At 34.5% G+C, this 26,354-nt stretch overlaps 1 protein-coding gene across 9 annotated transcripts in view; it reads right to left on the bottom strand.

The window, feature by feature from the left end:
* GRIP1 (glutamate receptor interacting protein 1) overlaps positions 1 to 26,354 on the bottom strand; it is a 762,478-nt gene that overhangs the window by 338,274 nt on the left and 397,850 nt on the right. For 2 of the 9 annotated variants that reach the window (XM_074269704.1, XM_074269709.1), the window contains exon 1: positions 8,670 to 9,107. The exons of 6 other annotated variants lie outside the window; for them this stretch is intronic. In XM_074269704.1, the coding sequence (XP_074125805.1) occupies positions 8,670 to 8,724 (55 nt within the window). In that variant the 5' untranslated portion in view covers positions 8,725 to 9,107. Of the gene's footprint in view, positions 1 to 8,669; positions 9,108 to 26,354 lie in introns of those variants that run through there. One more of the 9 variants, XM_074269710.1, reaches the window with a different exon arrangement.

Raw genomic sequence — 26,354 nt, 5'->3', positions numbered from 1 at the left:
TCAAGATTTTGATTAAAGAATAAATTTCATGCTAAAATGCAGAATGGATCAGATATTTGAAGACATAGCTAATGTAGAAATTAGTTTTGCTGGACTATGCATATTTGCTCTAAAATTCTTTTTCTAAATTGTTCACTTGGGGAGGGGCAGTGGTTAGGAGATCTGATAAGTGTTTTTACAAATAAAGAAACTTTGAAAAGAAGAAATTATGCAGCTTTTCCCTTTTTAAAAGCATTTAAAAAATTTTAAGGACAACTTCATGGTTATAAAAGTGAGGAGTAAAAAAGAAGAAAGGGCAAAATAAAGATATTAGATACTAAAATATAGTAGCCTTCTTAGCACTGTCTGGTTATTTCTAGTTCCCTTCACACAGCATTTTTCCCCACTTTCACAAAAATAATATTATATGAAATAAGTTTTGCTTCATTATTTAAAATGCAAGGAGTTAAGAACTCTTTTTTTTGTTTGTTTTGTTTGTTATGGGAGACCATATAGAATGCTGGACTGGATTAAAATTCTATCTTAAACACTAATAGTACAAGTCAATAAACCTTTCTTGCTTTGAATTTCCTCATTTATAAAGGAGGGAGTTGGATTATATGGTTTTCTAGAATTCTTTCTAACTCTAAATTTATACTTCTATGAAACTTAACACCTAGTACAGCTTTGCATATACTAAGTGCTTAGTAAGAGTTGTATCAAATTGGATTAGATTATGATTTGATCTACAGAAGCACCCAAATCTTATATGGTACAAAAGTTTAATTCTTACTGATTTTTTTTTTCATTTTTAAATGATACTTCAGTACTCTGGTCAGTTTCTATATGAATGATTTTAAGATTTCTCATGATCCTTGGAAAAAAGGGGGGGATGGGACCTTGGTCAGTGATGGTATTAAAAACAAAGAATAGAGCAAATTCTGTGGTTAGGGTGTCCTTAACATAACATATTCTTTTCTCCTAAATCCTTTCTTATAGGCAAAAGAATATGAATAAGAAAATTCCATAAAGCCTTTAATTTTATTTCTTAAATGAGATAATATGTTAATTCCCTGATGAAAATATACCTTCCTTTTTCCCTTTCTAGCTCTAGATATCTCAGAGAACTCTGGTTCCTTCCCTATCATCACTATTGTTCAGTGGTGCATTAGTTATAGGAAACTATAACAATAAAGTTGGTCCACCTTAAAAAAAAAAAAAAAAAGGAAGTACCAGAAGTAAAATATACCAATACCTACCTAAACTGTAATCACTTATAAGGAGAAACTTTCAGATTCTTAAAGAATAAAGTGAATAGGATAATAATAATAGCCCACATTTTGATCATATTTCAGGGTTTGTAGAATATCCCATAGAGAATGTTATAGAATTATAAATTTAAATTTAGAATGGTTATTACCCTACTTGATCAATGAGATAAACTACGGCCCAGAGAGCTCAGATTCAAACCCAGGTCCTCTCCAAATCCAAAACTCTTTTCACTGTACCCCAAAGCATTGATAGTATTGACTCCCTTAAAATGATAGGTTTGATATATCCTCTGACAATTAGGCCAATAATGGTCTATGACACAATTGCACATAGTCCTTCTAAACTGTGGGAATGTATGTGAATATGATTTTAAATTCAGATATAACAAATAATAAAAAATAAATATAAAATATAAAATTCAGGCAACAACCACAAACAAATCAAGTGGAATCAGGTTATAATCTCCTATTTTAAATAAGGGCAGCTCCATTGGTAAGCAATATGACCTACATCCTGTTGACAGATCACAATCCAACAAAATAAGACAACTTTATTTTGTACAATGTCTTTTAAATAAATGGTACCTTAAGTAGAGTACTGACTGGAATGACAAACACGAGTTTAGGTGGAAAGAAATTAAGAGGTAAAGGCAAGAGAGAAAGAATATGTTTTCAGGTAAGATTTGAAAAGGGATGGAAAGTTAATGAGGTAGAGAGAGATAGTAAAGCTGTTTCAGATCGAGGGAGCTATAAAGAAGAGATGAGATTGTGAAAACTGACAGAAGAATCCAGGGATGGGTGAGAAAGAGATAGGAAAATGCAGAGAAAGAGGAAAATGAAATATAGTCCAGGAGGGTGTTTGTTTGAAAGAATGGTAATGATCAATATTGAAAGGAATGAATATCCTTTAGAGGAAAATGGTGACTCAACAATGAGAAGTCACAAACAAATAAGCAAGAGCAAAAGGAACCATATGTTTTTAATAAAAAATATCACAAGAAGAGGAATCAAAATACAGAACAGAATGATATTTACCAAAAAAGGAAAGTGAGATTGTGGTCGGTTCATGGAGACTTCAAAAGATGTCATTATGGGAAAGAATGGTGAATTTTCTCCCTCTCCCAAGAAAACACAAAATGATTGTTATTGGCGACTTCAAATGAACATAAGGAATATCTTCTTGACTTGAAAGACTTTCGAATATTAGGTTACCAATGTTGTAAGGTTGCCTTTCTTGGAAATATTTAAGAATAGTATTGATAATTATCCTTTATGGTATTGCTTATACTTTTTCCTTTAGGCAAGGGGCTAGATTCTGCAACTTCTGACTCTTCCTTGGAAAAATGATTTTATAACTTGATGAATAGTATAACTTTGATCCAGATGAATACTAAGACAGATGGTTGGCAACCTCTTTAACCTTTAGTGTCACTACGGGAAGGGAAGTAGGGAAGAATATGAATTTATATAGTGCTCTTTATGTCAGACAATGTTCTAAGCATTTTACAAATATTATCTCATTTGATCCTTACAACAACACTCATTAATAAAGTTAAGATCTACATAAGGAAAAAAGGAAATAAAAAGAAGCTAGAAGAGAAAAGAATAAAGGGAAAAACAAAAGAGGTATACATGAGTGACATAAGATAAATGACCAAAAAAACAACAACAACAACAACAAAAAACCAAAAACCTATAAAAATACTCAGCTGCCTTATAGTGAAATCTATTTTAGGAAGAGGAATATTCTCAAATAAAAACTTCTTTGAATACTGAAAAAGCTCAAAGAATCTATTAACTCGTTTAACAAGTACTTATTAAGCCCGTAATATATTCTAGGCATTGTACTAACTGCTGGGTATATAAAAATAAAAAATAAAAATTTTAGTCTTCAGGATGTTTATGTTTTTATCAAGTAGTGTGGGAGACTATATTTATACAGATAAGTAAATGCAAAATATATGCATAAAATATTATAACAAATAAAATTATTTCCAGGACAGAGCACTAGAAACTGGGGAAATCAAAAGTCTCTTTTAAAATGGAAAACTGATTAGAATGGAATTGAAGTGAAAGATTCAGTTGAGTTGCTAGATGGCCCAGTAGATGGAATGGTGGATTTGGAATAAGGAAGACCTGAGTTCAAATCCAGTCTCAGACACTTACTAGCTATGAAACACTGGTCAAGTTAGTTAACTTTGCTTCAGTTTCCTCATCTGAAAAATGATGTGGAAAAGGAAATCCCTCCAGTATTTTTGTAAAGACCCCAGATGGCGTCATGAAAAAAGAATTGGACATGACTGAACAACAAGGATTCTATTGTTTGGATATGAGGAAGGAGTTCAACCCGGCATGAAGACAAAATATGAAAATATGCTAAGGAACAGAAATGGAATATTGGGGGGGGGAGAAAAAGGGGTGGGAGGGACTTTTGACCATGCTATGGAGTATGTGAAGGAAAGGCATAGGTATCATATTGACAAAATTAACAAAAAGTAAACATGACAAATGTTGAGGCATCTGGGGGAAAACAGGTACATTTCATGCATTATGAATGAAGCTTTGAATTGTCTAGGCATTCTGGAAAGCTATTTAGAACTACTACCCTACCCGGCAAATCACTGAACTGTGCATGCATATTAATCCAGAAATATCATTGTATCATTGCTAGGTTAATACTCCAAAGAAAAATGGCATGGTCCCCTAGGAACAAAAAAAAATTTTAGGAGCTATTTGTGGGTTTCAAAGAACTAGGAAAAAATGTGGTGCCCATTCACTGGGAAATAGTTGAACAAAATATGGTTTAATGGAATGCTATTATTATGCAGTAAGAAAAGAACTCTTTCAGAGAAACCTACAAAGACTTATAAGAATTAATGAAGAGTAGTGTTAGAATGACCAAGAGAACAGATCATATAGTAACAACATTGTGTTATTAAACATAATGTTTAAATGTCTATGTATAATGTATAAAACAAGAATTTTGAAAGACTTAAAATCTTTGATCAATGTAATAACCATCTACATTTGAAGAGCTACCCACTTTCTGCCAGGGAGGTGATGGACTCAATATACAGATACAGCCATTCTTTTTTAATATGTCCAATGTGAGAATTTCTTTATTATGCATATTTCTTGACAAAGTTTTTTTTCTCTTTTTTTTTTTCCAGAGGGTGTGAGGGGGGAGAGAATTGGGATTAAGTGTCTTGCTCAGGGTCTCACAGCTAGTAAATTCCAAGTATCTGAGTTCAGATTTGAACTCTGGTCCTTTTGACTCCAGGGACAGTGCTCTATTCACTTCATTATCTAGCTAACCCTTCGGTTTTGTGGTTTTGTTTTTGCTTTGAGTGAAACAGGAGTAAAAAAAAATAGAAGGGAGAAAATATAAATAAAATGTTCCTGATACATTTTTAAAATAATTTTTAAAAGGAAGGAAAAAGTTATATGAAATAATCCAAGAAAGGTAGCTAGAGCCTCATCATGAAAAGCATTAAGAGCTAAAGGCTGTTATTTAGTGAATGCAAAATAAATGCGTTGAATTAAGTTGGGGGAAGAGGAGTGATTAAAAGAATTTAAGATCAATCTGATGAGTTTTCCAATCAGCTTAATGAAATTACAGTATAGACTTTTATTGGTGGAGGTGCAGCTCCAGCTGGTGCAGCTGGCACTCTGGTACCTTGCTGAATGAGCTTTTGATTGGCTCCCAGTGAGGAGAGCTGTTTTTAAGATAGTAGGTGACAAAGTTAAGGGAACAGATTCGTGTCTGATAAACTAGCCTTTTCCCAAAGTTGGTTAAGACCCAAGTGGGCCTTTTTCCAAAAACTCTCTTCCTTGGTCTTTCAGAGCAGATCTCAAGGTACTTAAGTTTTGGTTTAGAGTAGGAAATATTTTTTTCTCTTTTATCCCTCTCTCTAAGAGCAAAGGAAGCTTATGGTAGGTAAGTGTATATAACTTGCCCATTTTGGTCTTAAGTTCCTGGATATTAGGTTCCATGTGCTTTTCTATTTTCTTTTTCAATCCCAGTTCAGAAATTAGAGTTGTTTAAATGTACTTTCTAAGACCAAGATTCAGCAGAGGCTGAGACACTAGTGGATGTCTCAGAGATGTGTGGCAGTGGTAGATAGGAGCTTGCCAAAAAAACAACCTGAGAGAAGAACCTATGGACTTTCAGGGTTACCTGATGGATAATTCTAACTTAGAGAGTTTTCCAAATCAAGAATCCAGACATCAAACTCTAGAGGAGAAGAAGATAGGATTGCAATGGACTATTTGAGTATTTTATATCACTGTGTGTGCTTATGGACTATTGTGAGTATTCTATATTTTATGTGTTTTTATGATGAAATAATTAAAAGCAGTTCTATACTCCGTACCAATACTATACACTAAGTGCCAGTATAAAAGTTAGGGACCTAGATATAAATTCAATTTCTGTATTAAAATTTTTAATCATCAAATGACTGAAGTTTTGGGTGCTTTTAATGATACCAAAATTCACAAAAATAATAATTTACAACGGAGGAAAAGTCTCTTTAGGTTAAAGCTATTTTTTTCCTTCTAGTTCCATCTAGGCAAGTAAGTCACACTCTAAACTCAGAAAGTCACCTGAAAACTAAATAAGAAAAAAAATTGTATTCTCCAGACGAAGAGAGCTAAGTTCTTCCTGGAATAAGTATACATCACAATGTGGTAGGCTTGTGTTCCAAAATACAGTCTCAGGTACTTTGTTGTTCACCCAATATTGTATAAGCTAACAATTATAAACTTTCTTATTGGTTATTTTTAAAGCAACATGTTTATTAAGTAATAATCTAAGTGAAAATTTGTTTTTTTAAAAAATATACATGCTTCATCTAATTGTATAATGGCCTCACCTTGGATTGTGGGGGAAAATTCACATCTACACACCAAAGTAAAAATCCCATAATTGTTTTTTCCCCTTGGGAAAACACACAGACTTATTTTAATTGTCAATGTTTTTCATTCATCTCTTTCTTTTTAAAAGTGCTGAAATTATGATGTGGTTACTGTGTTCTGATGCAAGTGATAACCATCTCATAGAGCAAGAAAATAATTTTAAAATAAAGCATTGGTGGGAGTGTTTTTTTTTTCTTTTTTAAAGACCCAAGTTAGAGTTAAAATTTTAGGTTTGTATAGAGGAAGAGAAAAAAGGAGGTCTAATATTACAGCCTCATTCCCAAAAAGACCATAGAGAATTCCATTAAATTCAATTTTCTAAATTTGTCATTTCCCCCCTACCTACCCTAAAATAATTCCAAGTCAGGGACATTTTAGTTTATAACCTCATATCTGTCTTTAAAAGGGACCATTGGTTTTTATCATGCTCATATTAGGGACCTAATATAAAGGTTCACAAAGGATCAAACAACAAGAACTCAATTTATCTATTTTAGAATAATGGGTTTTAGTCAGCTTCAGTTAGATTTGAACTAAGGATTGCATGAGTCTAAATTTAGCAAAGCTAAGTCAAACATAAGACATACCCTTCCAATAGTTATAGTATTCAAATACATATTCATTAAGGGGGGGGGAAGCTATTGCTAATTGATGGCTTTTGAACTTTCATTAAGTTATTAGTTAGAAATCTTAAAGTAAACACCAATGAGAAACATCACAAAGATTTTTAAAAGACAATGTAAACTAGCACCTACAAAGAAACTATCAATACTTTTCTTTTTTATCTAGACTGTTAATAGATATACTAGTAAACACATTTAAATCACACTTTCCCCCAATGAAGGAGATCAATGTTTCTATACAACCTGGAGAACAGGAGAAAGTTAAAACAAAACAAAACAAAACCCACAAAGAACTGAATATTGTCTATTTCCACTCCACTCTGGAGAGATATAAAAGAATATATAAATGAAGAAATGTTGATTACTTCAGAGACAGTTATATGTAAATCTATCTAGCACCTTTCCCAAATTAAACTAACTAGGCTTAAATGCTGAAATTAGGTAAGAAAAAAAATTAACTTTCTAAAGACACTTCAAAAGCATATATAAAATGAATGATCATCTTTAATTTTGAAAAGATTTTTTATAATAAATGAGATATTTGAACAGCATGAGATGAATTTCAAAGATAAAATCTACTGCCACAGTTGTATTACCTATTTTAAAATGTTTAGTCTTTCCCATATTTCACCCAAAGTGCCTTTTAAAAGACTCAAACTCCTTTCTAAACAACTTGCAGATCCATTAGAACAGTTCAGTTGGCTACAGTCTTTATTGTCTCCCCCATTTACTGAATCGAGATCTATTGCTCACTATTTGCTTCATACTCATTCTTCTGCCAAATAAAATATTAATTGCATTTTCAGCTGCATTGCTGGTGATCAAAGAACTCTGATGTGTCAAGCTAAACTGATAGAAATAGTGCCCATTAACATATTTATAGGTTCACAGCTTCTCAAGTATAATTACATTCATTAATTACTTGGCACTACAGCATATAACAGGTCGAAAAGCACAGGCATTTGCAGTCAATCTGGGTGCAAGTGCAAAGTTTTTGCAATACATTTTAATCTGCAGAAGAGAAATAGTGAGTGACGGCATTTAAAAGCTAGGATTTCAAAACCGGTTCTCTTATTTTCTAACAGGATATTTGCAGAATAAAGATGATGGCACGGTTGGACAGATTTTGAAGGAAATAAATGTTCTGGATATTTTAAAGTTTGAAAAGAGAAAGCCTGAGTCTATAATATCAATGGCAATGTTAAGAAACCAATTTTACTAAAAAGAAAAAGAAAAAAAAATCCACACAAATCCTTCCCGATTGAACGTCACACTGCCACAATATCATTAAGGACCAGAACAATTGAAACGGGCAAATTGCAATGCCACTAATTCCAGGATTTCTAAAACATCAAAGTGCTGTAAGTAGAAGGAAGCCCTAAGAAATGCCAAATATGAAAAAGATTAAACGCTCCTTCAATGAATTCGCCAGCTGTGGGATTTCTGACTCCACTGGCTGCATCTAGTAAGGTGTAGCATGCAGAGAGAGCACAGAATACAACACATGCATGACTTCCACTGGCCGGGTACCAGGCATGCAAAAATAAGAGGATCCCACAATAACTTCAGCCCCAGAGTGAAACCAATTCCCTTTTATGCAATGAAGGAAGTCACTTAAAAATTACAATCAAGCTTTGTGATTGCAAGGCGCCCACAGCTCGGGACTCATTTAAGGACTCGGGAGCAAAGCCAAGCCCTACCTGTCTGGATATTTAGACGAAAGATAAATATTCACGGAGTTCTTTTGTTGCCTGCCAATAAATCGCCAAGGCAGGCACGTTTGAAAGTAAGACCCACCAGGCTGTGTTTATGGAATGCTGCAACGGAGTCATAGAAGGAATTAAAAAAATAAAATAAAATTAAGGAAAAAAGCACGAACCTTTAGTAAGCCTCCTCAGAATCTGACAGCGGCATTTAAAAGAGACAGCTATCATTCTTGCTTGCAGCCAACCTCCACCGGTCAAGTGCACTCAGGATTCTGCTCGGCGGGATGCGGCAGGAGCATATGAATTCCGGGCGCACATACCACGAGAAAGGTGGTCCCAGTGGGGAGTGACAAAGCTTAATTCCTCCTGGCTGATGCAGAGATCAGCTTCATGTCATCTGGAGAAGCTGTGTCATTCACTACTACAACTACTACTCCCCTCCACTGCCCCCTTCCCTGCAGAATCACGACGCCTTCGAAAGTAAGAGCTTGAGAACTGCAGCAACGTAGCAGCCCCGAACAGTGTCAAAGGGGGACCGGTGCTAGGACCAGGAGTTACTCTGTAAATCTACTTACTACTAGGCACTGAGCAGCTCTGGATTCCTGCTAAGCAGAGGGCCATCCATATATAGTATTTTAGCAAATTCAGACTTCCCCCTGTCCCGTCCTATCCCCGCCCTATTCCCTCCCCTTTATGCTTCCCCTTAAACAGATCATTGCAAATAAATGTTTGCAACCTGACTTTAGGAAAGAAATATGTGTGAGTGTGTACACGCACACAGATGCATGTGTGTATATCCTATACAATAACTCTTTAAATAGTAGTAGTAATAAGAAATAGAGTCGTCATAAATTTTACAAAAAGGCAGGACTTTCCACTTGGAGGAAGTGGGAGAAAAGAACATTTTTATTTTTAAAATGAACTTGCTTCGCTTGAATCCAAAGGACCTATTTGACATTTACAAATATCTGATCCGGGAAGGTGCTGGATTACAGATAAAATGCAAAGGGGGAGGGGGAAGGAGGAGCATGGTCAGGGACAGAAAGCAATCTCAGACAGAAGGATTCGTATCCCCCTTCATCGCACACTTCACTAAAAGGCCAGTCTAGAAATCATCACGGTCAGGATTGTTTCTAAGGCTACCTGGGGGAAAATAAACAAAAGTTAATATTTGCATTTTTAATGTTCCTTAGTATTCTCTCTTAGTTCCTTTCTAAAACAATTGGCCACCTCTCTTGACCTTACTTCTCATTCTACAATCTTGCAACATGCCAGATTTTAAACATCAGCTCCAGTGGAGAGAAGAGCAAATTAATAAATCCGTCACAATCCATTCACAAAATGACAAGAAGGCTTTGCACACTTCTTTACTGTCAGCATCACACCACTCTCTTTATTCAATAGCAAACTAATGCTTTTTTTACATCCGTCATCAAAATTCCTGATTCTTTTTTGAAAGTTAGCACCAAGAATCAGAAGACCATAAAGTTGATTATTTCAGAAAAAAAATCCCCAATTAGCTCCACCAAACAATACATCATTGTCTTGAATATTTGATTATTATTTCTAGAATTACATGAATTATTCATATAATTTCACTCCAATGCAGTAAAACCTTAGAATTGGCATCTAAAATAACTTCTTACATTCCAAATTTAATGGCAGAGCTTTTTACAACTCATTCACAAACTTCATATTGATGTAAACAAACCCAAAAAAGCTCAATCCATTGACATCAAAATGGATGTCTTCTATTTTAGTTTAAATAAATCAATCTTCATATTCACGTAATTGGATATTCTAGGCATCTGTTTCCTTCCTATAGGGTACTGACAATGAAAAGATTCCTAGGATATCCTAAATACTACACCACTACTCAATGGTCAGACTATGCTAAATATATGATAGTACCAAATGAAATGCTGTCTTCTGCTCATATAAACCTCTTTCTGAACTTCAATCTCTTTTTCTATTAAGTCATCTCAAATCTCAGTCTTCTTTATATTTTTATCTTTAAATAAGGATGTGCTTTAGTGCCAGAGATTGGGTTAGCCACGAGATAAATATTGATATTGAGCTCCTTTTAAGATCTTTCTTCCAATCTAACACCTTTCTCATAATCCAGATGCCCAAAATATGCAGCTGTCAGGTAGTATTAAGAGAATCCTACTAGTGTAACATCACCACCTTACTCCATTTCATTAATGTCTATATGAATAAAGCTCAAAATCACATAGGAAACTCTCACCACCTTACTCTCACATATACTCAGATCTGATTTGTTTCTTCCCTAGGGCTACAATGATCAAATACCTTCCTTTCAGAGAAAGTTCCCTTTTCATTTGATACATCCTCTGGCCCCAAGAAGAGCCTTAGAACTGTTATGTCCCATTTTTCTGACAGGAGAAATAACCGACTCTATGCTCCATGACTAATCCCTTAGGGGAATATTTTCTTCTCCTTAGACACCCTGGCTGCCAGTTCATGTATATATATATATATATATATATATATATATATATATATATATATATATATATATATATGTATGTATGTATGCAGTTAGCCATCTTAAGGCACAGCCCCAGGGAGATCATGGGGATACAGTTATCCTATAGCTTTCCCTCTTCCAGAAAAGATAAGAAACCAGAACACTTCTTGCTGTCTTCTCTCATCTCCTGTCATTTTGGCACTCCCTCAAATAATTCAGTGAAAACTGTCAGCAGAATATTCTTCATCCCTCAAGAGACACCCCTCTTCCTCATACTTCTTGGCAGACAAAAGCAAAACTGACAGGGTCCCTGCCTCCCAGCACCCCTATTGAAATCCCTCTGGGCCCGTCCCAGGCTCAAATGCTGGCAAAATACTTATCTAGAACACTATTTCTTCCTTGAGAGAAAAGACCCCAAAAGGCAGTGATATCTTAATAGTGGGGAAAGTTCTACATGCCTCATTGTAAGCTTGCATGTGACCCTGGATTCTTGAAGCTTATATCAACCTAGCACAAGGTGTGACAAGTTCTCCCATTCTAGAAAGGTTCCATGTATTGCTTAATATGGCCCCAAAATGTGTTTTTGAAGACTAGCTACTGAGAACTATATTACTAATACATTGGCCATTTACTCAAGAGGTTTGGAGGGTTTTGATTTGTTTGTTTGTTTTGGTTTTGGCCATGATAATACAGGAAACAAAGGTGAAAATGGTCTTTAGTTTTTTATCTTCTTCCTCTTCCCCCATTACCTTTCCGTTTTGGGAGTTATGCTGATAGAGTTGTAGAAGAAGCAGATGATATTAAGAACCATGTAAACTTAAACTTCTATGTGGGTATTCCTAGATACTGGCTCAGTGACCAACAAGCAGACATATTGCTGGAGGAGCTGAATCATATGAGTGTAGACATTCTTTTGAAAAATAATGAATTCTTTAAAAATTGAAAGAAAAAGAATTTGAAGTTAAATGATTTCCATGCACTCTTGCAGAAGTAAAGAACTGGTAAAGTAGATTTTATTCCATGCTCAGAGACTATACAAATATTATCAGGGAAGCATTTGGTTATCATATTTTAGTTATTATGTTTGATAAATATTTCCAAAAAGACTGCTAAGAAAATATTTGCAACATATGTACAAAAATCAGGGTAGGAAAATTCTAAAATCTAAGACCCGATATAGTAAAAAAAAAATAAACTTCACTAAATAGTGACTTCAATGAAAAAAGAGGGGAAAATTGAGGATATGTGAGTGTGAATATATGTATGATTGTATACACACACATTAAAATATAGCTCAGGTGAAAAATTAGATAGGAGACATGTAGATTATAAAGAAGCCTCCTATCTCTACATCACAAATACTTTCTCTAAAACAAAAATCAGCAAGTGCTGAACATAGTCAACATGAAATATGATGATGTAGAATAAAAATGACAATATTTTCAAAAAAGGAGACTATATTAAATAGGGTATATATTACTGGTACTGAGGAAGTTATCAGTTGTTTGTTTTATGTATAATCAAACCACTTCCTGAGATCAGGATTTTAAAAAAAGTAAAAAGCACTAAGAAAGTAATAATAAAAAAGATATAGTACCTAATTAAAATTGTTCAATCCTGAATTACTTAAACAAGCTATTTACATAAACAATAATAATAATAAATGGGAAATGGACAACAGAAATGACATCAAAACTGACTACAATAATGTATGTCATTCATTTGAACTAATATAAATCATTGGTAAGGAGATCAAAATCATCTAAGCAAACATTGTAAAAGAGAGAGACATACTGCCAAAGTCAAGACCAAGTTAGAATAAAAAATATTTATTAAATCTTATGAAGAAAGGTAATGATGATTACGGGCACCAGCATCTTATGAAGTGGAGAAAATCACCAGAAGAGAAAACTAGTTTAAAGAAATCTTTGCAAAATCCAACCAAGAAAAGTAATCCTCAAGATGTTCACAGATAAAAATGAAAGGAAGAACAACAAATAAAAGAAAAATGGGAGAGCTGAAAGGAGACTATAAAAACCAATTCAACAAATTGTTCTGTTTTGTTTTGTTTTTTTCCTTAGCAAGGAAAATGGAACCATCACGCTTCAATCTTAGCATTACGATCCCAAAGGAACTTACAGAGAAGTCAGAAATGGAACCAGAATGAGATTTATACTGAAGGTAGCACAATTGGGAGAGCATGGAGAGATTGATATAAAAGAAATATGAAGGAGGAGAAGATATCAAAAGTGTGAAAAGAATCTTGGAACGTTAATATCTAAAAAGTGACTTTTTTATGAGAGTCATGTATACACAAATTGAGGACATCCTTGATGAAGGTATTACTAGGAGATAAACAGGTTTCTTCATTTAATAGTAAATCATTTTTGATTACACATATTCAATATTTTAATAATTATTCAGTTTACCCAAAAAATTTACATGCAACTCTTTATTTTCTTTGCCTTGGTCACTTGGTCAAACAACAAGCATGTATTCAGCACCTACTATGGGCCAGGAACTATGATGAGCCCCAAAGAGAAAAACAAAAACAAAAAAACAATAACCCAAAAAAGGTGAAATGGTCCTTATCCCAAGTCGCATACCTAGCTCCAATGAAATCCTTTAGATGTAATCCTTTATTTCCAAATGCCTATTAGATATTACCACCCTGATATTCTTGATACTTCAAACTTAATATGTTTAAAATGGAATTTGTAACCCCTCCCCCCAAAAAAACCCAAACCCTGTCTCATTCCCCTAGCCTCCCATATCTATTGATGTTGCCATCATTCTCCTAGTTACTCAGGTTTAAAATCCCAGATCACTTTTCTTTCTTCCTTTTCTCCATATATCCAATCAGTTTCCAAGTCCTAGTGCTTACATTTCTCTATTCTCCTCCTCTCTACTCAAACTGATTCCATTCAAATTCAGTCACTCATCACTTCTTTCCTAGATTGATGTAATAGCTTCTTCATTCATCTCCCTGACCCCATTCTCTCCTCTCTAAACTAAGCTTTATGCAGTTATGAAAATATTCTTGCTAATCTGAACTCTGCTGAAGAATAGGAATAATTCCCTACTGCTTCAAAAAATTAAATATAATAACTTCAATATGATATTTAATCTAGTCTCAACTTTTCCAAGTTTATTTCACATTATTGCTTTTCATATATTCATCATTCCAAAGTGAATTGCTAAATATCCCCTGATCTTGCCCTCTTTCCCCACACACCGCTATAGTCCTGCTAGCATATATCCAGATATAGGTTGAAAGTAGAAAAAACTCTAGAAATCACTGATTTAACAATGGTTGAAAGAAAAAAAAAAAACAATATTTCTATTTATTTTTTAAATTGAGTCCCCCTTTCCAAGTTGAAGATATCATTATATAATTCCAACTTGTTTTCATTATCACATACTATAGAACATTAATGCTCATTTTCTTCAAGAAGTTTTTCTTTATTCTCCCTGTTATTTAGTGTCTTCCTCAAAATCACTGTAATATATTTGTGTGTACCTCCTGTGTTTACTTATCTGTAAATGTTTTGTATATCCCTAATTTAATTTAAGGTATTTAAGAGAAGGGGATATCTCACTTTGATGTTTGGGGCCCAACAGTGGTCAAAGGAAAGAAGGGCATGGTGGAATTGGACATGTCATTTCTTTGTGTATGGTGAACTCCCTCTACCAATGAAAATCCACAGCTACTATGCAAGTGACATGCTTTTTTGTTAAGGCATGAACACATTTGCCTATGGTTATGAAAACCAGTATGTATCAGAGGCAGAGCTCAAACCCAGTGTTTCCTGACTCAGAGGCTAGCTAACTATCCATTACTCTACACTTCCAGACATATACTAAGTACTCAGTAAACATTTTTTGGTTATTGATTTACTGACATTTCCTTCCCTACCTCAAATTCTCTTCCTACATATGTCTATATGTCTGTCTGTCTGTCCGTCTCTCTCTCTCATATATATATTTTTTCTAATTTCTTTCACTCCTGAGTTTTTACTACTTTACAACCCCTTCCATTTTGGTTTTGGCTGCAGAGACTTACAATTCTTAACACAGAAGTGTGATAATGAAGGAATAACAAAAAAACAAACAAAACCATTTATAAAGTGCTTATTATGTACCAAAGATTATGCTCAAAGAGATACAAATTTAAAAGGCAAAACAGTCTTTGCCCTTGGAGTTCATATTCTCTTAAGAGAAGACAGAACGTATGGGGAAGTCATGGCCAGGAAGGGCATGTATGGTTTGGAACGTCAGAAGGATGGTATACAGAACATAAGGTAATTGATTAACATATCCGTTTTCAGGATAGTAAGGCTGATTTTATTGCTGGTTTCCAGAGTCAGAGATGGAAAATTCAAAGGAGGAGGGAAAAGGATAGAAACATGACAAGAAAATGGTATCTGGGTCAGCCTAGATATGAAGAATTCTCACTAATCAGGAGCCCAGAGCCCCAGAATGGGAGCTAGTGGAATGGGTCATAAATACTCAGAAACAAACACAAAATTATCTGTCAGATACACACATCTGGGGGGTGGCATTTTACAATTTTTCACATAAAAATGGAATGCTTCAAGAAGTCAATACTCTTTTCATACTATTATAATCTCTTTGATAACAACCATTTGTAAGACAGCACTCCTCTATGTGAATTTAATTTCTCATCAGATTTTCTCAGGATGCTTGATTAAAATGCTAAGAGGGAACTGCCACTACCAACTTAACCATCTCAACTAATTTAGTAAACTGTTTTTTTTAAAGATGATTGCTGAACATGATTTGTTCATTTATTTATTAAATTACTACCATTTCCTCTCTTTTCATACAATGGGTTTTTTTTTTCTAACTATAATGTTTTTCCTCATGTGCATTTCATTGCTTAGATATATAATATATCTATATCTATATCTATATCTATATCTATAATATATTATAATAATAATAACACATCCACATAGGTCTTTAAAATCTGCATGGCTCTTTTTTATAATTAGGTAAGGCAATTATTATTATTTCTATTTTCTAGATGAGGAAACTTGCGAACCTGGGAGGCTTCTTACTTATCATACAACTAATGATTAAGATGAGATGTGGTCAATGGACCAAAGCAGTCTAACTATACTCCTGTCCCTTTGGAAACATCACAACTTAAAGTATGGTCTTTAACATGTTCATGTTTTTTCTTATTTCATAGCAACCAAACATTCCTGAAATATTCCAGGACACTTTCTAATAATCTGCTAGGATGCAGAAAAATGTGTAAATGTCACTGTGACCCTTTCTTTCAAATAAACTTACATTGGCTCTTTCTGAACAAAATCACCAATTCTTCATTGTCACCTGGTGTCAATTTTACTACTTGGGGACTCCTTGCATTTTCTAGTTCTTGCCAACCAACATCTGCTTCATGGTTCTTGAGAATATGCATGTAAGATTAGACCAGGAATTATTAACTTGGTGTGCATGAACCTGATTTTTGTGATTTTTGCAAAAATATTTTTATAATTGTTTCAATATAATTGATTTCCATTGTAACCTTATGTGTTTTATTTTACGCATTTACATTTAAAAACATTATTCTGAGAAGGGCTCTCACCAGATTGTCCCAATAATCCATGATGCAAAAAAAGATTAAGAACCTTAGGCAAGTCTGTTTAGGATAGACAAATAGGATGGTCTCTGAAAATATGATCAATGGACAATGGCAGTGACTGGCCATTATGAAAAGAAACAGATGGTTTGCTGACAATATTTCAGAGGTTAGGAATTGTATTTGGCTGTATATATCAGGATTCATTAGCACAGTTTTTCCCAAATACTTCATAGGAAAACATTTTTGTACAAGTAATGATCCCCTTCAGGAAGCGTCATTAGGACATAGTCTTGCAAATCTATGGTGATTAAAAAGCACTTAGTAATTTTGTGCCTCCAGTGTGTGGTGATGTGAAAAGGCTGAAGGATGAGAAGAAAGGAGACTACATGTCTTCCTAAAGCCAATGAAAACCATCACAATCTTAGGAAAGTTTTAATTTACAAGACAGGAAGCTATCTCTTGGCTCATACCTGACAAAAAAATATCACAAAATGGCAGGCTTAGGAATATTGCACAAGAGGCTGCATATATACCAGGAGCTATAAAAATTTGCCTAAAATTCACAAAGATATTTCTGAGCATGTGCTAATGCCGCTGGGAAATAAAAGCATACAAGATGTTGTCACTAGATTTAAAGCCAGAATGAACTTTAGAGATTATCTGTTCCTATATATGGATGACAATGGTGCTTAAACCATTGCCCAAAGAATAACTTGTCCAAGTAAGATCATACAAATAAAGTATCTGAAGAAGATGCATACTCTTATTGGGTTGAGGAGACATAGGCTTAATGATTTTGTGTTTCTCTTGTGTTGTGATTTTTTAAAAAGCTAAAAATCAGTTATAAATTACTACTACTACTTCTATGAAAGAAGAAGAAGAAGAAGAAGAAGAAGAAGAAGAAGAAGAAGAAGAAGAAGAAGAAGAAGAAGAAGAAGAAGAAGAAGAAGAAGAAGAAGAAGAAGAAGAAGTAGAAGAAGAAGAAGAAGTAGAAGAAGAAGAAGAAGAAGAAGGAGGAGGAGGAGGAGGAGGAGGAGGAGGAGGAGGAGGAGGAGGAGGAGGAGGAGGAGGAGGAGGAGGAGGAGGAGGAGGAGGAGGAGGAGAAGAAGAAAAGGAGGAGAAAATAGCTCTGTGTTCATAGTCTTTCACATGACAAAAGATTTAGTATTAGAAGAGATCTCAGATAACATTGATTCCAAGCCCTTTAATTTACAGATGAGGAAAGTTGACTTGCCACAGGGAATAATGGAGGTGAGATTTGAACCCAGCCTTCCAACGCTACAGTTTTCCCATATATTCTTTCCACAGTTTCACATTGCCTCACTTTGGCATCCCTCATTCCAACTATATGCATGCATGTACATGATTGTTTGATAAGATTTAATACTGAAAGAGATGTTATCAATTACCTAAAGGTCTCATATAGACCTTTACTTTGAAGAGGAAGAATAATGGGATTTGGAAAAGGTCACACAGGAAGTAAGATCTTAGAATCCAAACACAAGTGTTCTGACTCCCAATTCAATATTCTTTCTGATACATCAACTTCCTAGTATACAAATAATTTTTACTACAATGTGATGAAATTTAGAAGTATGAGCACTTAACATAGAGCCTGGCACATACTAAGTGTTTAATAAATGCTTATTGACCATGCCATTCATGTCACCATTTCCCCTTTCAATACCTATGACCATTTCTATAACATACTGGACTTCATTTTGACTCTGAGAGAGGGTAAGGCTGATGACTTTGAGCAACTCATCCTCACTTAAACCCAATTCATTTGCAAGTCAAGACATCACCCAGTTATGCCATTGATGGCATAACTCTTTGAAAATGAAGGTTGAACAATATCTTATTTTGGTTCTGATTTTGGGCTTTTTAAAGTTTTAGTAAGGTGTGTTTTTTAGATAGACAGGTAGATGATATAGTTATAGATATAGATACATGTATGCATGTAATTACCCACTGTTGTTATTGTTATTTTCCTTCATGTTAGCTTATTCCATAGTCTAGACTAGGAACCCACTATGTTCATGGAAAAGAAGGATCTTTTTGATTTCTAATCAAAATTGCAGTCTGGGCAAGCACCCAATCTAATAATATCATGTTCCCCTGGACACTGCCCACAGGTAATATCCCTTTTCCTTGATTTTGGACATTCTGCTCCTCACTTTGTTTTTTGAGCTGAGTTATTTGGCTCTACCAGCACATTCTAGGCTCACTTTTCCAGAAGCTTGGCTATTCTGGTCTCCCTTCTCTCTCTTCTATCCTATCTTTAGGATCAAAAGATACCTGAATGGAAGGGATCTTAGACTTTATCTAGTCCAGCTCCTCCCCAAAGCATGTATATTGTTCATCTTGTTCTTAATGGTCTTTTAAGTGGACCATCCAGTTCTTCCCCAACAGCTACCTAACCCTAGTGATGCCTCTTTTGCTAGAGATCTCTCCTCCAATTCAGAAGTTTTTGGCCTGAACCACCACTTATTCAAGAGCTACCAGGTTATCCATGATTTCTTTACTGCTAACTCTATTCTTGATTCTCTGGACTTCTCTACTTCCTCCCCAGCAGCCTTGCCATCCCCAGGATCATCTTCATTTCAGCTCCTTTTTAGACACTATTTTTCTCCATAAAATATATTTTTTCTTATATATGTATTCACACATATACATAAGTATATGAATACACATATGAATACATCACAATGCCTGATAAATAGTAAGCACTTATTAAATGCTGTATGTATTTATCCCTCTCTTCCAAATCTTTTATAATGAATTGACTAATCATATTGTCCCCCTAACCTCTTTATAAAGCCTTAATTTCAATAAGTATTTTTGTCTTTTCACCTAACTTTCTCTTCCTAATATTCCCCTAAATTGTACCCATCTCTCTTCTTTCAAGAATCCCATTTCCTTCTTAGGGGATCATATAATTAAAATAGCAATAATATATTGAGAATACATGTCTGGACACCACTAAATATAACAAAATCTGAACAAAAGTGTATAAAGCAAAAAGCAACAGATTTGGCCTCAGAAAACATAACTTGAAATCCTGGTTCAGCTTATTAGTAGTATGTGACCTCTTTGGCCCTGAGTTTTATCATCTGAAAAATAAAGGGATTAAGCCAGATGGTCTCTGAGGTCTCTGCCTTAGATCCTTATGATTTTATGTCATATATTGTTTGCCATTAAAACATTTTAAAATACATTAATATTTTATCACATTCATAATTTATCATACCTCTCCTACCCCCACTCCTGCTTTGGAATTGTCCCTCAATAAATTGAGAAACCATCACTTTGGATAGAAGGCAGTATTTTGGCACAGTGACAAATTGGGGGACCCAAAGGGACAAGTAGAATTGAATAGAAGAATTTGGAAGAGACAGAGTGAATTGGATAGAGGAAATACATGGCAGTCTCAGTGAGTTAAAGTAAACTCTCCCAAAGGCAATCCTTCATAATATAGCACTTCCACATATGCCCCATGACAATTTTAATAAAAATAGCTTGTTTGGGGAGAAAGAAGACAAACAAAACATAAAAGCATAGCAAACCAACCTTGTGGTAAGGATAGAAGACTGATGGTTACATGAATTCTTTTTAGCCCCTATAGAAGGTGGTTTTAAATGAATACAATTGCACTTGAAGCATTGGGTAGTAAGGTTAGTTTTGGGATTTTTTATTTGTTTGTTATTGTAGTGAACTGTAGAAAAAAAAAAAAGTAAGGTGACTTGTTTTGCCTTTTCCTTTAAGCAAGAATATTATTTTAAATAAGAATAATTTTACATATATAATTATTTATGTCTAATGATAGCCATCTCTAGGGTGGAGGAATTGAAGGAAAAAAAGAAATTTACATGATAATTTTATTATACATTTCAAAGGAATAGCAAGTTGTACATAATAGATTGTTTCATATGCAATCAACTTTTTTATTATAATATGTTATGGTAATAATTATTTTATCCCATATATTAAATATAAAATATAGATTTAAAATTAAATTAATTTTTAAAAGAATACAATTAAAGAAAATAGGAATTTCACATGTAGGAACCAAAGTGAAGAAATTGGATTGGAAGACTCTAAAGTAACTTTCAGCTTTAAAATTATGATCCTAAGAAACAAAGCACTATCAATATGTCTATGTGTTTCCTAGAAAAATTATTCTTAGTTTCAAATCTACAATTTAAAGATAGTTTAAAGAACTCTTCCTTAAATCTGAAACTTGAAGATTTAAACTTGGAAAAAAATAGAGAAAAGAACAATGAAAATTGATAGTTTTGAAAAATAGGCCATACAAGGGAAGTCTAAATGAATTGAGGATTTTAAGCTTTTGGAATGATAGGTGTTGCAGTGGATAGAGTCTCAGATCTGGAGGCAGGTCACAGGCTTATTAGCTGTGTGATCCTGGGCAAGTCACTTAATCCTATCTGTAAAATAATTCTATCTGTAAAAATCCATCTGTAAAAGAAGTTGGAAAAGGAAATAAACCACTTTAGTTTCTGCCAAGAAAACTCTAAATGGGGTCATGAAGAGTCAGACCCAAGAAAACAACAAAGTTTGGGGGGTATGATGCTGAAGGAGACTTTGATACAAGCTTTTGAATATTTGAAAAGATATTTGTGTAATGAGAGTATCAATCTCAAATAGAATCAGGACCATTAATCCACACATAAAGATCACTGGGGCTACATATTAACTTAGTTTTAAAATGTAATATTATCTGTGTTTTATTGTATTTTATTTATTTTATAAAATGTTTCCCTATTTTATTTTAATCTGACTCCCAGTCCTGGGGAGCTGACACTTCTGCAGTAGAGAACTGATGTTCATTTCCACTGAGAGTAAAATAAGTGTGTTTTTTTTAATCTGCAGCAAGAAGGATTAGAGGCCAGACATTAAAAGACGTTCCTGAGAGGGCTATGAAGTAATACATTATTGTAATGCATTACTGAGAGTGGTTGTGGGATACCTTTCCCAGTAGGTTTTAAAGAAAAAGGTCAATTGTCATCAGACTAATAGGATGGGCCAGTTCTTCAGAAAGGCAGGGAGTTGAACTGTCAAAGCTGCATTTTTTAAATACAAGAGTAATCACACTGTATTTGTCAGCAGCATGGAATGGTGGAAGAAAGGCTAGCCTCAGTCAGGAAGCCCTAGAGTCACATCCTGCCTGCCTGTGGAACCTTGGTAATTTCCTTACTTTCTTAGTGCCTCCAAGAAATCTCTAAAGATTGTTAGTTGAAAGATGCATTCTGCATTGGTAAGGAGAGTGTGCTCACTGATTGTTCCTAACATCCTTAAATCGCAGATCCCTCTCTCTTTCTCCCCAGTTATTCATAACAACACCCAACAAGATCAGTACCACCACCCAGCACCACAAAAATTGTACAGTCAAAGATACAGAGACAGAAAAAACCTCAGAATTTCTCTAAACCAACATTTCTGGTTTACAGATGAGGAAACTGAGTCCCAAGGAAAGTAATTTCTCCACAGTCATACAGGTAGTGTTGAGTATTATTTGTTGTTTTTGTTTTGTTTTTGGCTGAGGCAATTGGAGTTAAGTGACTTGCCCAGGGTCAAACAGCTAGGAAGTATTAAGTGTCTGAAGCCAGATTTGAACTCAGGTGCTCCTGACTTCAGGGCTGGTGCTCTATCCCCCAGGATACCTAGCTGCCATGCATTGAGTATTATTTGAACCCATATCCTATGACTGCAGAATCATATTTGCTCCATTGGACCATCACATGAAAACTTGAATAAAGGTAAAGATGTCAGAACCAGGTTGATTTCATCTTCCTAGCTACAAACTCTGACAGTCTATGGTGAAAGTTAACCATCCAGCAAAAAACTAAATGCAGCAAATCAGCCTTCACTACCTGACTTGACTTTTAGGATGGTAATTTTCCAACTATTAGAAGAGCCTCATAAAAATGTCAAATGTTTACACAACCTATAGCTGTGGAAAATTATAAACATAGCACCAAATCACAAAATAAGCAGATTAAGGCAAGGAAGGAGCTCAAATGTTGCAGTCTAAAACTTCCAAAACAGGCCCAGCTCCCATAAGGTAGCATTTGTTGAAAATTCATAGGTAGGTTGTTTGCAAATAGCTGTAGTTAATTTCATTTTTCATAATATTTATATACCTTCTAGAGGGGGCCATCACCAGCTGTCCTGAACTATGTCTTGCTCCTCAACCTTGATGACTCTTGAGGAGGGAGTAAGGTTGATGATATTGTATACCTCTGCCTCACTTAAATCCTATTCACTATCAAGTCAAGACTTTACACTCTTGATGTGACCAATTCTCTTCAGAATGAAGGAAGTAGAAAGTGAACTACTACAATCAAGTAAAACTGCTAAACTTGGGAGTCTCATTCAAGGAAATTGGCTCCTATGGGTAAGAGAATAAATGTATTTATTAGAGCAACACAGAACCTTAGGTATGTTGAATGTCCTATATGTAGAGGCCTACAGATATTTGAAGAAAGAATGAATGGTGCTTAAAAAATAAAGAACAAGTGAAAAACCAACCAACTGGAATTTGTAAAGATGAAACTATTAGGTAAATTAGAAGACCACAGACATTAAGGGTACCTCCCAGTGCATTTTTTTACTTCTCTTGACCTTCTCTACTCCATGAAAAGAAGCAGTAGAGGCATCCATCCCCTGAGGAACCACAAAAGATTTATGTTCCTCTGCATAATCATTCATGCTTTAGCTAATAAATGTGACAAAACCAAGGGCCAAACAACAAGAAGAAATAGGTGGGGTGTGCAATCTAATCCCAACTGTATTCAATCAGGAGAATGAAATAAATGATTCTTTTTAAAGATCAAAAGGATAAGGTTATGTTCTGTTATTTGTAGGGTTTCCCTATCAATAGTATAGTTGTCTTTATAATAAATACTGCTAAAAAGCTCCCTTACATAGCACCTGTGAGTCAGTAGCCAATTTCAAAAATTGCCACTAGTCTAAAGTTAAATCGATAAAACAGCAGCATGTTTCCTGGATTAGGGGAGGAGGAAAGGGAAAGAGATGTGGCATCCTTTCAGGTACATACACCAGATTTATACCTGGAAGCTTCTACCAGGGTGATTCATACGAATCCTCTGACTGTCCAAATATGATGGAATACATCACCAAGGCAGTTTTTTACCAGAATCAGTCAGAGGCAGCAACCACAAAGAAAAACTAAACACAAGAGAAAAAGACACAAGTCAAACGTAAAAGGATTCTCTCTCTCTCTCTCTTTTTTTTAAACTTTGCAAGGGTGTGTAATCGAAATTAGCTTAAAATCAACCTGAGAATAGTTTTTGCCTGAGCAGATGCATAATTATGGTATCCTTGGGATTTAAAGTAATCTCTAAGTTAAGGGATATATCAGTTTTACAAGCAATTTTAACATTATGGAACAAGATCAAAGTCTTCAATTTGATTCCCACTTTTTCCAAGGTCTTGAATAATTTCAATTAGACAGAAAAGAAACCTTTCTGATGTCACAATTTCACCAGAATTAGGGGAAACAAGCTAGCTTTAACAAAGGAAATCTATACCTAACCAACAACATGCACACACACACACTCTTTGTTTTTCTTTGTGTATGCATGTATAAAGATACATGTATACATACATATATATATATATTTTTTTCATCCATATGGGTGTATATGTGCATATGTATGTATATCCCCTTCTAAATTTTGGATCTCTTGTTTATCTAAAAGAAATTATTCTGATACACATTTTTCAGAACTGATAAACTGAAGCAAATTGTAAAATATTAAAGGAAAACTATTATAACTTCATACAGTTTTTTTTTTACTGTGCATGTGTGTGTGTGTGGAGGGAATTTGAAGGCTAGGTGACCAGTATTGACCAAATATTGGAAAGGTTACTGAAAAACAGCACACTTTTAATGGAGCTGTGAGTTGGTCTAGTCATTTTTGAAAGTATTTTAGAACCACATCACCAAATTTGTAAATTGAGTATACCATCTGACCTACAAGTAGTACAATCAGACTTTTTCACTAAATAAATCATAAAAAAGGAAAAGGATCACGGGGCAAAAATATTTATAGTAGCCTATTTGTAATGGCAAAGAACCAGAAATTAAGGGGGTGTCTATTAATTGAAGAATGATTGAACATAATAATAGTATATAAATAGCATTATACCATAAGAAACTACTACCAAGGGGATGGTTTCAGAAAAACCTGGGATGATTTCTGTGAACTGATGCAAAAGTAGAAATTTATTCTACAAGAAAAAGTATAAATCAAGTACTTTGAAAAACTTAAGAATTCTGAACTGGGCAGTGATCATCCATGATTTCAGATGACCAGTTACAAGAATCTTAGTGACCTCCTGACAGAAATAATGGTGTTCTAGACATGGCTAATATAGGAATTTGTTTTGCTTGACTATGAGTATTTATTTATAAGGGTTTAGTTTTTTTCTTCCCTAATTCCTCCTCCCTTTCCCCAAGAGGGCCAGAGAGGAAGGGAGAGAAAATAAATGCTTGTTAATTTTAAAAATGATTTTTAAAAGACAAGAAAAGTATAGACCAGTGAGTCTGACTCAGGTCCCCGGGAAAATTCTAGAATGTTCATCAACCAAGAGCATGGTTTTATTAAAAGCAAGTCATTTAAACAGGATTAAAAAACAACAACAAGGAAATGATGTGATTTAAATTTTAGCAAATTTTCTGATAAAATATCTCATGCTATTTTGCATAGATGAAAAAGATGGATTAAATAATAACCCAATCCAACAGAGTCATTACATTTTGAATAGTCTGACTCAAAGAGTAGGTGATAATGGCTTAATTTCAACGTGCCAAGGTTTGTGCAGTAGCATAGCCCAGGGATCTATACTTGGTCCTTTTCTATTTACATTTTTATTAATGATTTGAATAAAGTCTTAAAGTGGCATGCTCTTTAAATTCATTGATGACATAAGATTAAGAAGGAAAGCTAACGCCAACGACAGATAAAAGCAATTGCTCTGAAAAAGATCTAGAAGTTTTAATAATCTACAAGGTTAATATGGCTCAGCAGTGTGATGGAATAGCTTAAAAAAAAAGTCAATGGGATCTTAGGTATATTAAGAAAGATGTCTTTCAGGATTGGAAGCTGATAGTTTCATTCTATTCTGTCCTTGTCAAATCTCATACAGACTAATGTGCTCAGCCATAGGCATTACAGCTGAAGAAAGAACTTGATCAATGTACGGATTTCTGGATATGCTTTAGGAATATGCAGGGTCTTGGGCAAAATCTCCTACACATCCTGGAAAGCACATTGTTTGTAGCATAGCTGGTTGGCCTTGACTTAAGAGCATTCCCACAGGGAGCCTGGCTTCTGGCCAAGAAATAGATCTCCTAAAGAGAAGAAGATCTATAGGAAGAAGAAGATGACAACACAGAGTCTCAGCCTCACGGCCAAGAAGAAGATCCAGAATTAAACTTGATATTTCTTTGGACTTCAATTTTCTCATCTTTAAGATAAGGGAGTCAGACTAGATCAGAGATATCAAATGTGTAGTCCACAAGGAGAAAACTATTGAGTGTGGCTCAAATCAGATTAAAATGTAACTGGGAAATATTTAACAAAATAAATAAAAATACAATTACATTTTAAAGCTAAGTTAAAATGTAGCCTATAGGGATCCTTATGTACTAATTAGTGGTCCCCATTTCTATTTGTTATTTGTTACCACCAGACTGGTTGATCTCAA

The sequence above is a fragment of the Sminthopsis crassicaudata genome, chromosome 5 (genome assembly GCF_048593235.1).
Source record: "Sminthopsis crassicaudata isolate SCR6 chromosome 5, ASM4859323v1, whole genome shotgun sequence".
NCBI classification, from domain to species: domain Eukaryota; kingdom Metazoa; phylum Chordata; class Mammalia; order Dasyuromorphia; family Dasyuridae; genus Sminthopsis; species Sminthopsis crassicaudata.
The sequence above is the reverse complement of the archived record's forward strand: the minus strand, read 5'-3'. Positions and strand labels throughout refer to the sequence as shown.